We start from the raw sequence: 20,400 nt of genomic DNA on the forward strand, positions 1-20,400 counted from the left end.
TCATCTGCTGTCTGTCTCTCTCCTGTCTCCCTCCATCACCTGCTGTCTGTCTCTCTCCTGTCTCCCTCCATCACCTGCTGTCTGTCTCTCTCCTGTCTCCCTCCATCATCTGCTTGTCCTCAGAAGGATGGATGCAGGAGTGGACACAAACAGGATTTTCAAAGAGCAGTGGTCACATCGACCAGATATTCGCTCTCTCCAACATCATTTGAAAACATGTTTGTTGATTTTATTTCATTGAATGAAAACAATATATATGTTTGTGTTTCTCCAGGACTCCAGGTTGAAGGAAATCACAACTCAACAGGTAAATAGAGAAATTAACACGAGAGAAAGAAGGCAGAATCTTCACTTCTTTCACTGAAGACTCTCTTCTTTCTGTTCAGAGCCTGATGATGTCAGGTTGGTGGGAGGAGCCAGTCGCTGTGCTGGAGCACTGGAGGTGAGACAGGGAGACTGGAGACCAGTGGATGGCTATGTCTGGACCCTGAAGGAAGCAGCTGTTGTCTGTAGAGAGCTGGACTGTGGCTCTGCTGTTTCTGTAAGACGGAGAGAGGAGTCCTCAGTCAGACCTGTGTGGTGGATCTGGTTTGAATGTGTTCATTATGGATCCACTCTGAGGGAGTGTGCAACATCAGATATGTCTTCCTACATCCTGAATCTCACCTGCTCAGGTAAGCCCCTCAGTGACATCATCTATGACATCATCAGTAATGTTGCTGTGTGTCACTGCTGCAGGCTGTGGTGTTCTAAACATGTTCTGGTGTTACAGTTTATTTCAATATCTTTAGAACATCTCTTGAAACTTTGTTAATATTCTCAGAACCTGATTTGTCTAAATAGCTTCCATGTTCCAACACAACACCATAACTCACCTGCAAAAGGTCAGAACTCACTCAAAACATTGAAGTCGTGCTTCAAAACAAAGTTAGTGTCTCATATAAAAAGTCTCTGCCCTCCAAATGAAAAGTTCCTTTGACCTCATGGAAACAATGGTGGTCAGAATGTTTAGATGTTTTTCAGGACGGCAGTGGAGCCTGGAAATGTTCCTTATATCCACATTTCAGGTTTGTCCTATTTCTTTAGTTGACCCTGAATGTTTCCTCTACTAGAATGTTCTGTTTGTCCAGTGAACTGAACACTAAACTGAATACTATCCACATGCTGATTTCATCAGTACAAGTTTCTTTGACAGTATTACACACTGCACTCACGTTTCCATGGAAACGGTTACAGTTGCCCTGTTCATGATGTACCTGAGCAGGTTCCTCCATGTTCAGACATTGTGGTTATTCTGTTGTAGTCCAGCTCTATAAATATGTTTGGTAACAGCCGTACTCATGAATAGCACCTTTTGCATGACCTTTTGCCAACACCGTCCGTTCGCCCGTCAATCAACCGGAGTCACGTGACATCACGTAAATAAATTCACGGAGATTGACACAGATTTTTTTTAATTTTTTTTACATTTTTCACATAACCCAATTAATTACATGTAGGTATATGGGTCTATGTTAATTTTAGGAATGAAATACAATTTATTTGGCAGCAGTTTGTGTTGTGTGGTGGCCTAGGATCAGTCTATCCCCCGCCCCCCTCCCTCTTGCCTCTTCTGACACACACACATAACCTGTATGACTCTGACTCTCAGCAGCAAGTTGACGTGAGGGCGCCCAAGCGCCCACTCCACCAACTTTGACATGGAAATGAGCGACAGTTTTTTTATTTATTTTTTATTTTTTTATTTATTTATTTATTTTTGGAGGGCGCTCGCTCGCTCACATAGATTGCGCCCTGGGCGGTCGCCCACATTGCCCATAGCAAAAACCGGCCCTGTGTCAGCTGACTGGAGATGACGTGTGATTGGTTGATGTAAGATGGGACAAACTCCTCATTGGTTAGTGAAGTTCAAGTTTCTCCTGACAGACAATTTACCAGTTTAGTGGACGTTAGAAAATACTCCATAGTACATAATGATATTCAGAGATGGACAGAGTACACGACCCCAGTACTTGAGTAAGAGTACAAATACTACCGGTCAAAATTTATTTCGTTACAAGTAAAAGTAGCTCAGTCGACATGGTACTCGAGTAAGAGTAAAAAAGTACTTGCTTTTAAAAGGTACTTAAGTATCCAAAAGTACATGCTATTAAATTTACTTTAAATAAAAGTAAGAGTAAGAGTACATTTCAAATCAAATGAATGGGATCACAGGACTACAGCAGATGTTGCAGATGCAGATGTTTATTAACAATCATTGAAATTGTAACCAAATGAACCTGCACCGTCGAACAAACTCTCTATCATTGGGAACTGGAACCCCCTCAAAGACCAATGTTGTCCCCACACCACTGGTTGAGAATCACTGTTTTACAAAAAACAACATCTCTGCTTTCAATAACTCAATGTTGAGGTCACTTGTCTTTACAGGAAGGACAATATAGGAGCACAACAAACTCTGTCTCCCCATGTCTGTCTTGTCTGTCTCCGTTTCAAACCACAACACACACACACACACACACACACACACACACACACACACACACACACACACACACACACACACACACACACACACAGTGCCACTTCCTACAAAATGTAGTTTTTGTGATCAACACACACTCACATTCTCACAACACGATGACATTGACCGAGACAAATAGGAAAAACACACGGTGAAAGTCTGGTTAACTTACGTCAACGTGTTTCTTTAAGTTGGACGTGGAGTTGTTGAAAGCAGAGATGTAGTTTTCCTTCTGCAAACACAACACACATTGGAAAATATATGACTGTTTGTCTGTGTCCATGTTTTTTACTCTGTAAAACTCAAACATGGAGTCCAGATAAGGCCAAGGATGTTCTGAAAGTTCCTCCGGATCATTATCACACTCAGTCTGAGACTCAGTCATTGTCGCGGTTTTGTGTTGACAAACACAGTGGAGAGCGTGGCTACTTTGGCGGTATCCTTATGGGGAGGGATTACGTATTTCTGCTTTTACGTAGATCCCAGTGGAGAGCGTGCACTGTGATAGGTTTCCTTCTTTGACAAACACAGCTTGTGTTCAATAGTATTTAAAACAAAAAGAAAGAAAAAAAAGAGCAGACCTGAAAGTAACGAGTACTTTTCAGCCTTTCTAGAAATTAACTCGAGCAATCATAATTTCACTTCATGAAGATGTTATAAGTTAAAGGAAAAGTTCGGAATTTTGGACATAGGACCTCATTTCCAACTTACCCGAGGTGATATAGGTCGGTGGAGACCGTTTTCAGCACAATTGGTCCAGTCCTTATAGTTGCACAAGTGACCGTTGCTAACTGGTGTTGAGCTAGCGCACGTCAACGGTAACATCCAGCCTGTCACTAAAAACAGCTTTAACTGCTCCGCAGAACACCCGAGACAAATGTATTATAACGTCGGACTATCGATGTACATGTCAGTGTTGGTAGAATAATTTTAGAAATTAAACCAACCTTGCATTTTCAATGATAAAACATTTTGAGGGACTAGTTTCTCAGCAGCAGCGGAATTTTACTTTGCGTGTTAGTAGTAGTGCGTAAAAACGAAACCTAAGCGCCCTACAGTATAAGCTATTCCAATGCCATGCAAGGTTGGTTTAATTTTTTTAATTTTCTCCACCGACCTATATCACCTCGGGTAAGTTGGAAATGAGGTCCTATGTCCAAAATTCCGAACTTTTCCTTTAAAGCAACTGTTATGCGCGCCCGCCCTTTCTCCTTTTCTTTTTTTCCCTTTCCTCTCCTCACCAGGTGTGCGCTGGAGGAAGGTGATTACCTGTGGTCCATTTAAGAGCCGCGGGAGGTGCCGCGCGCTCTCTGTCTCTCTGGCGTCCGGGCTGTCGGGTTCCGGCCAAACTGCGATCGGGGCAGTTTTTGTTCTACTTTAGTTCTTTGATTTACTGCCTTGAGGATGGGGGTCTGGCGGTTATGTTTTCGGGGTTTTAGGTTGGTAACCTGAGTTACCATTTATTTCTTTTGTTAGGGAAGAGTCCGGGTCCTACGGCCCATTGCACGGCTGGCCTGGGCTCTCTCCACTCTTGTGTTTTTTTTTGCCAGACCTCCAGACTCTGGTGGTGTTAATTGTTTGATTTATATTTCGTTAATAAAGATTTGGGTTTTTGTCTCTTCAGTGTCGAGTTTGGACTCTTTGGTATGTTTGCGGCCACAGATTGAGCCAACTTTATGTGGTGGCCGTAACAGCAACTAATGAAAGACAAGTAGGCAACTTCGAAGAGTTCTCATCTTTACTCTTTAGTGCAGGGCTTCAGGGCTGTAGTGCTACTGTGCATCATACTGTCAATTAACATAGCCTACTGTCCATCAACAACATTGGAAATACATAAATACAATACAACATTGTAAATAAATATAAATGAAATGTAAATGTGTTTGTCACTAATACTTAAATACAGGCAGATTAGTGTCCACTGGTTGTTTCTATATATGCTGACACATTTAGACAGTTGAACGGACTATTGTACATGTGATGACTCACACCATGAAAGAATTCATACATGTTTTGAAGAGCAACTATTCAACTGAGAAACAACATAATCAGTTTTGATCAGCAAGATATGTTCAATCATTAATTGTGCAAATTGTAGATAATTGTACTCATTTGCATATATGTGCTAAAATATTTGCAATTTGTTTAAAAGAATGAGAAATGATAATCTGTTCTTTTAGTTCAGGTTTACACATGTTGTTTAGAAAATATTCATTATATTTTGAGAATCAAAGCAATTGAGAAAAACTGTAAATGATGAACTGATGGTGGAATTGTTTTGAGTCCAGTTTGAATCACTGAATAGTTTCATGACATCTTTTTCTCTGGTGTCTGGTGTCTTTTCTCTCTCTCTATTTGATCTTCTATCATCTCTCCAGACTCTGTCAGGCTGCTGAATGGGACTAGTCTGTGCTCAGGCAGACTGGAGGTGAAGTCCAACCAGTCCAACCAGTGGTGGTCCTCAGTGTGTGAAGCTGACTTTGACCAGCAGGATGCAGAGGTGGTCTGTAGGGAGCTTGGCTGTGGGGCTCCTTCAGTCCTCCAGGGGGCGCTCTATGGAGACGTGGGGGCTCCAACGTGGACCAAAGAGTTCCAGTGTGGAGGCCATGAGTCTGCTCTCCTGGACTGTAGAAGCTCAGGCTCAGATAGAAACACCTGCTCACCTGGCAAAGCTGTTGGACTCACCTGCTCAGGTAGAAGAGGAGCTGCAGCTTTGATCTGGTTCATTTCTGTTCTCATCAAACTCACTTTGCTCTTTGACTGATGACTCTCTTCTTTCTGTTCAGAGCCTGTCAGGTTGGTGGGAGGAGCCAGTCGCTGTGCTGGAACACTGGAGGTGAAACATCAGGGAGACTGGAGACCAGTGGATGGCTTGACCCTGAAGGAAGCAGCTGTTGCCTGTAGAGAGCTGGACTGTGGCTCTGCTGTTTCTGTAGGACGGAGAGAGGAGTCCTCAGACAGACCTGTGTGGTGGATCAGGTCTGACTGTGTTCATTCTGGATCCACTCTGAGGGAGTGTACAACATCAATCTCCTCTTCTTTCATCCTGAATCTCACCTGCTCAGGTAAGCCCCTCAGTGACATCATCTATGACATCATCTATGACAGCAGTGTTCCCAGTATGTTCCTTCCTCTGTCCCAGTGACAGTCAGTGGTTTCCACTGGACTGAACTGTAAAGTTCTCCAGGACAATGACGTCCTAGAAAGTAGAGAAGTGGGCTGGTTTCTGGAAGTTTCAGACCCTCCATAGACTGCTGAGCTTCACCTGGCAGGACACACCTGTCTGTCTGTCTGTCTGTCAGACCTGTGATATCACTTCCTGTTTCCACAGCGTATCTTGATCTCATTCTAATATTTAACGCTAGATCATGGGCTGTAAGTCTCATGTTGTGTAATAAACATTTTCAAACACGTCTTTTGTGTTTGATAATAATAATAGCCATAATTATAACGACAATAATAAAGGTTATTTATTTAGCACTTATCAAAACAAGTAGTTACATCATTCTTTACGAGGCAGACATCAAGAGAGGAAAGGAGAGAATAAAATGCAACATACACACATTTCCAGATATTTATGAACAAATATGAATAAATCCAAATTAATTCTTAAAAAATATATCAATCTGAACGTGTTCACAAACTACAGGTAGCATCTAACAGGATGTAACTGTTTCTATGACTTCCTGTGACGTCTATGAAGGCTGCTGGAAAGTGTTGGACTGGACGGCAGCTTTTAGGCTCCGCCTCCTGCTGCTGCCGCCTGATCTCGTCTACTTTCCAGGCGAGGAGCAGTTCATCTCCAACGAGCCTCATGTGACCGTTCATCATCTCTCTGTCTTTACAGACCTGCTGCTGCAGCCAAACATCTCCGTGTCCTCCTCCATGGACGGGGTCTCCGAGGCCCAGCAGCAGGGGTTTCAGGCGTTCAGGCGCTCCACCTTCATCGTCTTCTGCTCCGTCCAGCCACAGTACCCAGGAGGCTCCTTCCAGCTCACCTTCACCTCCTCCAACTCAGCACACAACTACACCCAGCCAGCTGTCAATCACACCACCCACTTCCTGTTTCCTGCTGCAGAGCCCGCCCACCAGGGACGCTACAGCTGTGTTTATCACGTCCATGTTCTTTCTCATAACTTCTCCTCTGAGAGCTGTCTGCTCTCTGTCACTGTCGTAGGTAAGCTGACTGTTCAATTCCTGATTAGCATGACTGAAAGAAGTGAAATGTAATAATATTCTTTTAGATTTAGGTTTAATCCCACAGACACAAAAAGAATGTGGCTGCAGCTGAAAATGAAGCAGAAGAATATTGTGCAAACAGGCAGCCTAAGACATATGGTTTTAATCTGATGCCAGATTGCCAGTCTGCCCATGCTCGGCAATAAACTCCTTTCTGATTCTGATTCTGAACATCGTGTCCCGACGTCAGGCTGCTCCAATCAATGTGCTTCCATATCTATTAGGTGGAAGTTTAGGTTCACTGTCTTTGTGGAACAGAGGACCCAGAGTGTCCCTCTTCTCAGGCTTAACAAACTCAGAGTTTGAACTAAACCTGCTTTCTGGAATCCAGCCCTGATCTAGTGAACAAAGTGAAACCAGGTCTGTAAATGGTGACAGCAAACAATGGACTGGAGGACAGAATGCCAGGTCCCTAGTTTGTGTTGAATGGCAGCTGTTGGAGTCATGATGAGTCATGTGATGACTGTCCATGTGATCATCAGATCTGAGACCTGTCATCATCAGATTGGTCACCGTGCCGCTGATTCTGCTGTTGGTGAACGTTGGCCTTTACTTCTGCTGTAAGGTACTGACACATGTCTGTTGTTGAGAGCACTGACCCAGTCTGTGTTCATTGACCTGGAGAGAGGAGCCATGCAGGAAGTCACATGTCTGTGTGCTGTCACGTCTCTCCAGGCCAGCAGGGGGCAGAAGCCGGGCAGACGGGAGGACGTGGAGCCGGATTACTACAACCTGGGCGTTGGTGCAGCTGAAGGAGGGCCGACTGAACAGGAAGGAGCTCGGGGAGCAGAGTAGCACCTCCAAGGAGCTCCTCTCACATCCACATGGGTTTCTAACACAACGACACCAGCTCATGTTCATACGCATGTTCCTCTGGAAATATGACTCATCACATTTCTACTATATTGTTATTACTCTGGACATGAAAAGATGTCCATGTTGAAGTGGGGGGTTTGGAGCTAGGTGCTATCTCTGAAGCGTGAGGATCTGCTGGTGATGCTTCTGTACCTCTTCCCTGATGGTAAAAGAGTGAACAGGTGATGTGCTGGGTGGGAGGGGTCAGTGGGGATGTTTCTAGCCTTCCTGATGATTCTGGTGTCATAGTGTGAGGCGATGGTAGGCAGACTGCAGCCAATGACCTCGGAGGCTCTGTGCACTACTTTCTCTCTGTTGCTAACCCCAAATGTCCTCAGCTGACGGAGGAAGTGGAGTCTCTGCTGGGCTTTGCTGACAATGACACTGATGTTCAGGTCCCATGAGAGGGACTGGTGTATGTTGGGACCTAAAAGCAGAAGGAGGAGACCCTCTCAACAAGATGGCCATAGATGGAGAGGGGGAGGTGTTGGGCTCCCTTCTTTCTGAGGTCAACCATCAGCTCTTTGCTTGTAGATGTATTGATGATGAGGTTGTTCTCTTGGCACCACCTCACCAGCTGTTCTACTTCACCCTGGTAAGCACCCTGCCGCTTTCCTGATGTTTTGATGGTGGAGCAGCCTTCTGAAATCATGCTCTGAGATTGAAAAGGGGGACCAGCCAACCTAGGGTGGGGAGACTGAGAGAGCTGGTCTGAGCTTCACTGGACTCCAATCTACAGTAGAAATGACACAATTACAATCCCATCTCCACATTAATAATCTGTTTGAGCCCCTCCAGTCTGGTGTTCGCCCCCTCCACAGCACTGAAACAGCCCTCGTCAAAGTCCTCAATGACCTCCTCACCTCTGCTGACACAGGTTCCCTCAATATCCTCACCCTCCTCGATCTGAGTGCAGCCTTCGATACCGTGAGCCCTAACATTCTGCTCTCCAGGCTCCAAGACCTCGGTATGGAAGGTACCGCACTCAGCTGGCTCCAACAGATCCCACTTTATTTCCCTCCATAACCACACCTCTTCCTCAGCCACAGTCACACAGGGTGTTCCCCAGGTATCTGTACTCGGCCCCCTCCTCTTCATCATCTCCATCCTCATTCATGCCTTCATTTCCTCCCATCTGGATGACTGTAGCTCATTCCTCCACGGCATCAACTCCAGCTCCACAAACCGACTCCAACTGGTCCAGAACGCAGCCGCCCGTCTCATCAGCCCAGTCCTAAAGAACCTTCACTGGCTTCCCATCTCCCACCGCATCCCCTCCAAAATCCTGGTCCTCACCTAGAAGGCACTCCACCATCTGGCCCGCCATCATCTCCCTGACCTCATCCCCCCCTACCAACCCTCGCTGGCCCTCAGATCCACATCAGCCGGTCTCCTCTCCATCCACAAATCCAACCTCCACATCTTCGGGGCCAGAGCCTTCTCCAGGGCAGCTCCCAGGCTCTGGGACTCCCTTCCCCAAACCATCGGTGATTCTGAGTCCCTCACCATATTCCAGTCCCGCCTCCAAACCCATCTTCTTTCTTTCATTGTTTTGTCTGATGGTCTGTTTATCTCTTGTCTGTAAAGCGTCTTTGGGTTCAGAAAAGCGTGATATAAATTGAATGTGTTATTATTATTATTAGAAATCCTTCAGCCTCTCAGGAAGGGGGGCTCACATGATGCTTGGTCTTGTAGTTAGTGATTGTGTGCCGGCCCTGCCAAACCCCCTTAAAGTCATGGACTTGGAGCTTGTTTTCAGGTGTGACTCTAGAAGTGGCTTCAGCTGTTTGAGCTGCCTTTTGAAGTTGCTATTTAAGGAGTTTGTATTGGTCTTTGTCGCCACATTGAAATGCAGCATTTGTCTCACTGCATAGGAGCCTTACTTCCTTGTTGAAGCGAGGCTTGTTGTTGCTATGGTAACAGGTTTCTTCATGGAGACGTGGTTGAAATCTCCCAGCACCAGGACTGCAGAGTCCTGTTGGAGGTCCCAGAGATGTTTTCACACCGACTTCATCTGTTAGTCACATGTCATGACTTCACGTCAGCGCCCCCTTGTGGTTCACATGGCTCATTGTTGTTTTGAAGTCGATTTGGGCAGCAGGACACATTTAGCTGAAGAGAATCACAATGAACAGCTTATTTTTGTGATGAACCAATTTTCATATTTCATAAGAATTCTGCTTCATTTTGTACATAAAGTGTTGACTTAATGTTGTACTTTATAAACAAGTATTTGATTTTGTATTTCTGGATTTTACTCTTATTAATCATTTTGCTCATTTCATAACAATTGTACTTGATTTTGCTATTTTTCATAAGTTTTGAGCTCATTTGACTTAGTTTAAGGAATGTTGTTTATCGTGACTTTTTATTCATGACGATGTTTTATATGATGAGAAGAAAAAACAAAAAGCAAAATGAAACAAAATTACCAAAAACTAACAAATATGAGGCCATGGGATGATCAGCAGATCCAAGTAAATTTGAAAAAGTCTGTATATAGAATAATGATGAAGCATCTGTCTCAGGGAGTTTGCTCATTTTTGTACTGAACAGATTTTGATGAGAAATATGGTCATAACTAAGCAAACAATCTGAATAAACATAAGAAACATATGCAGCAGGTCGATGCAGTTGAAGTAGAACATTGAAATCTTGACTTTGTATTTGTTTTGGAATTACAATCGACCACAAATCTCTCATTTCATGTTTCTATGTTCCATTTTCTGCCTATATTTGATTTCTAGACTATTTCATGTGGTACGTTTTGGTTTTGAAGTGCTGTGATTTAGTTTTGGACACATTTAAGGAGCTTTGTTGGAGGAGCCTGAGATCTGTTCAGCGTGTTGGTTTGTTTGAGATTTGTGAAGACAGACTAAAGAGAAGACAGACTACGACGTGCCGTTCACTATTTATTCACAATTCTATCATGAAGTCAGAGCAAGAGCTCAAGGACTGTTTATGTTTGGAAAATGCTGGTGCATGGCAGTGATAGTAGTCCCAGTGTTTGGACTTAAAACCAGATGCATGAATCACCCAGGTGTTCATGCGGATGGTAATCTATGGTCCAGTGAACTAGCAGTGCTAGCAGGCTCAGTGTAACGGTAAGGCTCACATCATCAACAGTGTTCCAGTCAATAGAACGGAGCAAAGCTCCCCATAGTACAAGAATAACATGGAACAGGGCTCTTAGTGGTGAAGTCCAACATGGAGGAATCCTCACATCCAACGACTGCTCCTCTGGAATCTTTGTGCAAATGAAAATAAATACATATATATTACATCATGTGATGTATCTGTCTGTTTTTTCAAGTGACATACTCTGAAATGAACGGCTACATGTTGACACATTTAGCTCCTAACGGTTAAAAAAGTGGTGAGTATTTTAAAGTCACTTTTTACCATATTTACAGCAATATTTGTGAACTTTGTCATATTGTTTGTTTTTGTGTTCCAGCTGAGAGCAAACAGCTGACGAGTTGGCAGAGAGCATTCTGGGACCAAACAGTTCCTCCAATCAAAAGTCCAAAGTCTGTCTCCGTTTCCGATTGGTCTCTTTAATGTTGTAAAGAAATGTTTGACTCCAACGTGTCAAATCATTGTTCTCAATCACTTTGACAGTTTTTAAATTGAAGTAGTTTCACGTCATCATGTGATCAGTCTTGGACCACTTTGAGTGGAATCTATCATTTATAAATATAATATTAAGGAATAAATAATGGCAGTAATAAGATAAAAAGACACTGGTGATGGTATTTTCAGTTTACTGAGATGGGGTCCGACTCCCTGTGGTGTCCAGCTTATTATTATTATAATTATTGTTATTATTGCTATATATACTGTCTAATATGTGTGCGATGGTCCACAGGACAGTAGTTGAAACAGTGATTGACTTTAGAATGATTCTGTATGGATCCGTCAGTCTGCACTTCATGTCAGCACAACCGTATGAAAGCATCCCATAAAGGTCACATGTTGCCATGACAACAACGGAGAAATGACCAGATGGGCGACATCTTGGGCCAAATGCCAATGTCCCCCCCCCCCCCAAGGTCTAAGACCTGAACCATCAGGGACCTAACGTGAACATGCATCAAAGTGTGTGAGTCTGTGACGGGGGACGTCGGGATTGGGCTTTTGTTTCGATGCTAGCTAGCTACACAAGTAGCCGTTAAAGGAGTAGGGTGAGCCAAGGCGGAAGTGGGCGGGGCCAAAACGTCCGTGCGGGAAACGGTGGCTCCAGGCCGTACTTTGTTGTCCGGAATGAGTAGCGGAGTGTTTTCTCCAACGTTTCACCGGACTGAATATGGAGAAGACAACATGGCGTCTGAAGCCGGTGTCCGCACGTATTCCTGTGAGGCCGAGGAGAGGACGTTCAGACTTGGCCTTGGACGCTAACAAACAGACCGGAAGCAGCAGAAGGTAAACAAGACGTTGTAGTTCTCTGCGGGGTTCTTTCCGTGAACTCGTCACACGCTTCTATTAACGATGGTTCAACACGTAGTGACGGAGAAACCAAAGCTTTCTGAACCACTGAATCAATACGAAGCAATGTGTGGAAACGTTCTGTTTGGATCCAGTTAAATACTGCGACATCTGCTGTCCAATGTTTGACATTACATGGAACAAGTTAAAGATGCATAACAGTAAGGCCCTGTTCTGTATGTGTGACCTTGTTGATTTTGCTCTGCTGCTATGAACTCAGACGAGACCGGTTGGATGGACCACTGGACTTGTTTATTGCTGCAACTGAAACATGGGAACAACACACAACCAGCGTGTCAATGAAAGATGTCAGTCTGTTCCTCGAACCACAGCGTAACGTTACTCGCTTCTGCACAGTGATCGTATAGTGATAACATTTTTTAGCATACTTGAAAATAAAATATAAAACACAAAAGATCATAATGGCCTGCATTTGTAACGGGTTGTAAATAGTTTGTTAAAATGCCTGCATAAATGGGGACAGTGCCATCTGCTGGTGTCAATGTTGCATTGCGGCACAGGGTTAAAAGAAGTGATTTATGGGTAATCCACAGCAGAACGTGTGGAAACTGCTGCGGTAAATCACATGCTAAACGCTGCAGGGATAATTGCAAGCTAAAGTGCCATAAATACGGTGGCCCAGAGGTGTCAGGCCAAATACAAAAGTCACAACACAAATACAAAAGCCACAACGGAAGTGACCTCAAACACATCTCATACTACGTTTTTTTTTTTTTTTTTAAACTTTAGTGACATCTCGTTCTCATCTTCTCTCACATAACTGAATCGATTTCGGTTCTAGCTCCCATTTAATGGACATTACTTATCAAAATATAAAGCATGATTAGGATTACACTTAATTAAATATTTCAAAATATTTTTTCAGTCAAACTACCATTGTCAAATGTTTTCTACAGTTTTTTATATATGCGCGCTCTCGCTTTCTTCCTCTTACCTGAGTAGCTGCTTTCACTCGCCATGGATTGCAACTATTAAGCAGCTTTTATCGATCATTAATGTTCATAGATTGTATTATTCCTCTGACCACGGAACACCAGCACCTTCACCGCGGAGACGACGGAGGAAATCGGCCGTCGGAGGAGCTACATTATTCACATACATGGAATTTGGATTTCCCTCTGAAGTAAGTAATATCACTTATCTGGTTTAAATAAGTTCTTCTATTATTTGATTATCAATAGACAGGCATATGCATGCATAAACAAAATCAACAGACATGTAGGCTAATATAAGCCGTTTTAATATCATGTATGAGTTTGGTGGGATAAAAAAAACAAGTAGTGGGCTATTAGTGAATCATTTATTAGACAAATAATCCATGTTATATATACAGGTTGCAATACGTGTATGATAAGAAATAAGTACTGTTCATCAACAAATTAACAGGAAAACATTCAGAATAAATGTAATATCTTGTGTTTTCTGTTACAGGTTGGTGCCAGAGGGCTGTACTGCAGGTCAATCCTCATGTTCCCCCGCTGGGGGAGGGGATTTAAGGAAGGACCTCCGTCTTTCAAGGCGTTCCAAGGAGAACCTCGTCCACTGCTTACTAACAGAACATACCTTATATATAGTTTACGTAATTTCTCCGGCGGCTGAGGAAGTTTAAGGTCTCCCCCTCCATCCTGAGGACCTTCTACTCCGCAGCCATTGAGAGCATCCTCACAGGTTGTACCTCAGCCTGCTATGGAAGCTGCACTGCACGGGACCGAGCTGCATTGCAGAGGGTATCAAGGCATCCCTCACCACGCTGGAGGAAACGTACAGCAAGAGGGTGAGGCTGAGAGCCAGGAAAATCTCTTCTTTACCCTGCTGCAGTCGGGCAGACGTCAACGCTGCATAAAGGCCAGGACAGACACTGAGGAAGAGCTTTTTCCTGCAGGCAGTCAGACTTCTCAACCATGATGGACTTTATTTGGCACTTTATGCACTTAAAAAAAAACACCTGCAATTTTTTCTATAGCATCGCCTTAGGTAGATGCCTGTTTTTTTTAAATACATTAAATTACATTGCTCTGGAGGAGAGACCCTGCTGCAGTGGTTGGCATCATGGCTGAGGAGATGGGGTGTAGTGGGGTAATAGCAGGTCTTTGCTCCATCACCTCATCCATGACAACAAACACTTCCAGTGTGCAGCAGTGACCTCTCCTCCCTCAGTGCTGACACTGTCAGTTCCTTTAAACAACATATACAAACACTTCTTGTAATCATTGTTTAGATCAACTATTCACCACTAGTCATATATTATAATATGTACTGTAATACTGTTCCACATGGGACCAACTTAATGGACTCTGATGTTTTAACACATTGTAGATATTACCCAGCACTGACTTTACCTGATTATTAATAAGAAAGACAACTTCATCTTGTTTCTTTTATGCTTCACATCAAGCATGTAGAGTTCAATACTTTAAACTGCTTCCAACTCACCTTGTATTTCTGCTTGAGGGTCTCCCACTTCTTCTTAGCTCATCCAGCTCCACCTTCCCTCCACCCCTGTTCTTTAAGAAACATCCTATATGAAGAACAGTACATAGAAAAGTGTTACAGCACATTGATGATTTCTTGCTGTTCAACAGAACGTTTCAGGTAGACATCTCAGGAGAGCAGGACATCTCCCATCTATATGCTGGTGTTCAACCTTATATCATTGAGTAGCTAAATATGCACCAGTAGTACTTAAGCCCTGCATATGAGAATTATAACATTTAATACCACATTTTCTTAAATGAAGCCTCTCAGAGCAGCATTCCTCCTGCCGGTGAACTTCTCCTCATCGTTCCCTCCACCGGATGAGGCGCTCGGTGTCTCCATCCCTCCCTTTAACGAACAATGATGCACCGTGTTATTTACCACCGTTAGTAAATATATAACCACGTTTTAACATAAGCACTATCTTTTTAGTTAAAGTCGGTAAAAACGGCACATTTGCCGCTTCGGTTACGCTCGCTAACCTCTGTGGTAAATTACCGTCTGTAGGCTAGCCGGCTAGCAGGACCTTCGATTCGTAACGTTAACGTACAATTCCAACAACAATAAAGTAACGTTCATTATCAATACGATTTAAAAGTCAGCTGGAAACATAAAAATCATGTTACAGTATACTTACATGTGTACGCGGTTTGTTGCTGACTGTCGCCAGAATCACCGCAATCGTCCGCCATTATCCAAAACTTTTCAGAAGTCAGACAAGTCGCAATGCATTTTGGGAAGTTGAGTTTATCCGTGTTTTAGGTCACTTCCGTTGTGACTTTTGTATTTGTGTTGTGACTTTTGTATTTGTGTTGCAGCTTTTGTATTTGTGTTGTGACTTTTGTATTTGTGTTGTGACTTTTGTATTTGTGTTGTGGCTTTTGTATTTGGCCTGACACCTCTGGGCCACCGTACATAAAGCCCACAACACATCACTTTAGTTTACTGTATTTTTGTTATCTAATTGAGAAATTAATACCGTTTATTTGGCGTCAGGTAAATTATTAAGTTCAGGCGCAGAGCTCAATGCTAGCTTATGCGTAGCTTATTTTACGTTGTCTCTGATGCTAGCCCTCCGTTCTCATTTATTATGTGTTGTGTAGGGCTGCTTGTGTCTCTGTCCGTGATGCTGACGTGCTGTCTTTGACACACTGGTTTCCCCATGTGCAGGTGCAGGTCTACATATACAACGCAGAGAGCAAGAGAGACTGGCACATAGTGGACCGTTACACATTCACATATAACACAGAATATTTTACATTCAACAATACAAACAAACATACCTGAAACATGGGAACAACACACAACCAGCGTGTCAATGAAAGATGTCAGTCTGTTCCTCGACCTACAAAAGAAGAGCTCCGCATGAGAGAGATGAGAGTACGCAGGTCACGTACACCTCGTGCTGCTGGTAGCTAGCTTAAATCACATTCGCACATATTACGGCAACAATTCTTCATAAAACAGTCAAACTACGAGTTTTACAAGACTTACGCTTAACAAGCAATTATACACATTAAATGCTGACCGAGTCTACATAATAATATAACAATATGAAAACATAGTTTCCATTTATAATTATCGTGATGTCCGAGCGAACAGAATGGTAACTCACCCACAGCGTAACGTTACTCGCTTCTGAGCGCTAAACCAAATGCCCAGCATTAAGCGTAACGCAAACATCCGCTGTGGACTTTCAAAATAAAGTACATTTTCAAAATAAAACCGTTGGTTGCAGTCCCAAGTTTGACAGGAATTTAACAAAATAACAAATTCATTATTTACACTGTTACATATGTGTAACTATAAAGGCTCTGTGTGCATGTTGACATATGTGAAATTAATATTATATGTGTAATTGTGTTATTATGCTATATATATATATATATATATATATATATATATATATATATATATATATATATATATATATATATATATATATATATATATATATATACACTGTATATGCCTATTGTTGTTATTTCCATGAGATCAGTGATGTAGACATTTAGTGTTCATGTAATTATTTCAATACAACTCATGTAAATAAATGTCATATTTGAAGCACATTGTCAGGAAATTGTTGTTTAGAATTTCAGGCGAGAGAGAGAGAGAGAGAGAGAGACATAAGGAGACATAAGGAGGGAGGCCAAACAGGCTGCTTGCAGGAACAACTGGTGTTTGTTGTCACTGATGGTGAATATAAATTGTATTAAAATACCATCTAATAAATGAAGCACCTATATGTAGTGGAGCTGTCAGTGTGTCTCTTTAATCCTGTTCAAATGTAAATCCATATTTGGTTCAGTATAGGGCTGCGACACCGTCTTGGACGGAGACCCGTGAGACAGGACCGGGATCTTACGGCGCGAGGGGAGACAAGTGTTACGGGCATGTCAACTTTCTGTATGAAAAAAACTTTTCAACCGGGGTCAGAGCCAATCAGAGATGAAGGCCCGCACATACTCGGCCTCTGATTGGCTCAGACCGTGGTGATTCATCTCTGTATGCTGTGGGGGGAAAGACGCTATTAGACCCGCTGGAGCTCCGGTGCGACCAAGGAACACATTTTAGCCGCACTTCACTGATTTCTGGTCGCATGTGCGCCCTAAATGGTTGCACTCTGCAGCCCAGGACTCCTGAAAAACGGTGAGTGTGGAACAATGTTCCCTGCTGAGCAGCGGCATAATGCGCGAGATAGGAATTTAAGAAGCTTCGAGGCAGTTTTTGTCTCGAGCATTTTTTAGAATCGAGTTACTCGAATAACTCTAGGAATCGTTTCAGCCCTAGTTCAATATTAGCATGTGTAAATCCATAGTCAATGCCATTATCGTGGTTGTGTTACGTCTTGTCCACTAGAGGGCGTTCCAAAAACATTTCCAGTAAATATGTAGAGTTCCCAACAGGCGACAGCTTTCTAGCTTAGTTAAACGTAAAGCTTAGTGAAGCGTTGTATTACAAAGTGAATGACCTCAAATAGTCAACTTTAACACAAAGTACAACCACGTTGCCGTTCTCCGGAGGACGTCGTGTGTCCGTTGCCATGGTTACAGGTCACAAAGGCATCCCTTTATGTGGGTAGGCCAAGGTGAGGAGGGTGGGTTTTGCAAACACATTGGATTATATTTTCTTAGCATTTGATTAGTTTAGATTTTGTTTCCTATTTGATTGACATTCGATCCTGAATTTCATTCCAACAGCCTGAATATGTGGAGAGCATCACGGAGGTGAAACGAGTGCAAAAGTGACCTGTTGAATAAAAAAAGACCTCTTTAATCCAAACTAATATTGAATTCATGTGTTTTATTGAACCAGAGAGATCAGTGTCTCACAAACACAACCAGAATCTTCTAAATCCAACCAAGTGTTTGCATTCTTCTCTGATCAATTGTCAGCATGATGTCATAGACGACACCCGTTGTTCAATCAGAGGAGATGAACGGTGAATCAATCATCTCATCTCATCCTGGAAGAAGATCCATTTGTGCTCTTCTGTCCTGGTTTCTTTTCCACTCTCCTCCTCTGCATCCTCCATGACTGTGTTGGTTCTCCTCGTTGTGTTTGTTCCCCTCGGCTTCTGTCCTCCTCTCATCCTCGCTTCTCTCGTATCTGCCAGACACCGAGCTCGGAGTCGGCCGAGGCAAGAGACGAAAGCACGAAGACGCAGAAGCAACTATGGCTGTGGTGAAGAGATCATCCGTCATCCATAAGCACGGGGGAAAGAGAAACCGTGGAGCCAAAATGGAAGCTGTTGGATGTTGGATTTAGTGCAAATCCAGTCATAGAAAGCTTCTTGTGTTGTGGTTTATTTGGGGTTTTTCCTCGACAACTTGTATGCAAAGGTTTAGTACGAGTCCATGTGTTGAGTTAAAGATGATCTTGTCTCTGTGTGTAAGTTGTGACTGTAGTTTGCCTCATATGTGTCGACGATGGCCTTCTTTTGATCCGTCCATTGGACACATTTAGCTCGGTAATGTAAATCTTTTCAACCGATTGATGCAATGTGATTTGAATACATAATGGTGATAATAATGTAAAAAGACAGCGGTGGAGATACTTTCAGTTTACTGAGATGGGGTTCGACTCCCTGTAGTGTCCTGTTTATTATAATTATTGTTATTATCATATGAGTTGCATTGACCCACCTTCATGGATCCATTACTTATATTAAAAATGATTATTATTATATATCATTATTATAAGTATTACTACTATCTCATGTTACAAATAGACAATGGTGGTGTAGTGGCTAAGGAATAAGACACATTATCAAAGTGTTGATGGTTCAAATCCAGGTTTGAATTTTACCGAATGACTTATTTTCTACCTTGAGTTCAGCACTATTTATGAAAGGCACACTCACACACATGTATCACCAAGATGACTTTAATTCTCAAATGATTTGATGTTGGATCGGCACATGAAGCAAACATCTCATGTTAGGTTGACTGGAAACTCTTTGACTTTCTTCATTATTTCATTCACCACTAGGGGTCCCTAGCGTACTTATTTGAAGCTTTGGGGTGGAACCACTTTGGTGGTTCATCTGGCTGAGAGGCAAGGGTGTAGGTTTCCCTAATTGGCATGTACCATTACCTTTCCTTCACCCCCTAAACATACAATAAAGAAACAAATATGTGTGCGTCTCATTCCACCTGTGTATCCACCTCTACACACCCGTCTGATTTATGTCTATGATTTCAAGTGCTTTATGCTCCTTAAATCTTTAATGTTAATATATCTGTGTAAATGTAATATTCCACACATTGTAATTCCTCTGACTTCCCCTGGTAACCCCACGTTTTCACGTTGCAACGCTATGAACTGTGGGTAATTCCCTCAGGTAAAGTCAGCATCGAAAGTAGTGGGCTCAAAATGTCCGTGAGCGAGCCCTCGCGCACTTCAGGACTTGACCGTGGCACAGACCTGGGGCCTCATTTATAAAACTGTCAGTAGGATCCTTACTAAAAGTGTACGTACGCCCAAAAGCCAAAGTTTGTGTGCCCCCCCCAAAAAAAATCTGATTTATAAAACAGGCAAGCTGTACGCAATGTTCCCTTTATAAGGGAGGGTGACGTGAGGACGGCACAGCTTCCAAGTCGGCGCAAAGCAGCAGTGCACCCTGGGCACATGGCACATCAAGCGGTCGGGTGCTCACTGATGCCGTCCTGCAACTTCAGCGAGACACAATTGAGACACAATCACCGCCATCAACAACGTTGCAGATGAGCTACAGCAAACACGCTCTGTGATGCAAGAAATTGCCATATTAATAAGTGACTTCGTTAAAATGAACAATGATTGTTGTCTTCCTTATCTTACAAACCCCGCATGACATCCTCACGGATGTTGATACCCCTCCAGTCGGGCTGGGGGCCGTGGCTCACTGCGGTCACGCCAGCCGCCGCTTGAAATCTGTTGCGCATCTATTCCTGTACTTACGGTACGGGTGCCCGAAGTTACCAAAATGGTGTTGAAAGCAGTTTTTATATCAGGTGCAACGGTTAAACATGAGGAAAATGATGGGTTTGCTAATTTCTTCAATAGATCTTTGTTCAGAGTGACTGTGACTAGCAGTTACAGAGCAAATATCAAGTCATTTTACTGGATGGTTTTATAATAAAGTCACCTCAAAATCTCTCTCAAGTGCATACTGACAATCAGATAATTTCCTCATATTCATAAATGAATTAAACTTATACCTTAAGAGGTTTGCTAATATTTTCAATGGATTCTTGTTGAGTGATCCTGAATGTTATTTTAGAAAATATCAAGACATTCTACTGTATGGTTGTATA

At 42.9% G+C, this 20,400-nt stretch overlaps 2 protein-coding genes across 2 annotated transcripts in view; both read left to right on the forward strand.

Annotated features, from left to right (window-relative positions):
• Positions 1 to 20,400, forward strand: part of LOC311010050 (scavenger receptor cysteine-rich type 1 protein M160-like) — a gene marked incomplete at both ends in the record, with an annotated part of 90,886 nt that overhangs the window by 38,993 nt on the left and 31,493 nt on the right. The window contains 2 exons of the mRNA XM_084004528.1: positions 6,372 to 6,588; positions 8,440 to 8,594. Of these exons, the coding sequence (XP_083860654.1) occupies positions 6,372 to 6,588; positions 8,440 to 8,594 (372 nt within the window). The remainder of the gene's footprint in view (positions 1 to 6,371; positions 6,589 to 8,439; positions 8,595 to 20,400) is intronic.
• LOC311009998 (CD5 antigen-like) lies at positions 546 to 5,919 on the forward strand (the record flags this gene model as incomplete). The annotated part of the gene is made up of 4 exons (XM_084004481.1): positions 546 to 674; positions 4,903 to 5,217; positions 5,311 to 5,456; positions 5,890 to 5,919. The coding sequence occupies exons 1-4, from the start codon at positions 641 to 643 to the stop codon at positions 5,917 to 5,919; spliced, it is 525 nt and encodes a 174-aa protein (XP_083860607.1). The 5' UTR covers positions 546 to 640.

Source organism: Eutrigla gurnardus (assembly GCF_963514095.1).
Source record: "Eutrigla gurnardus genome assembly, chromosome: 24".
Classification (NCBI taxonomy): domain Eukaryota; kingdom Metazoa; phylum Chordata; class Actinopteri; order Perciformes; family Triglidae; genus Eutrigla; species Eutrigla gurnardus.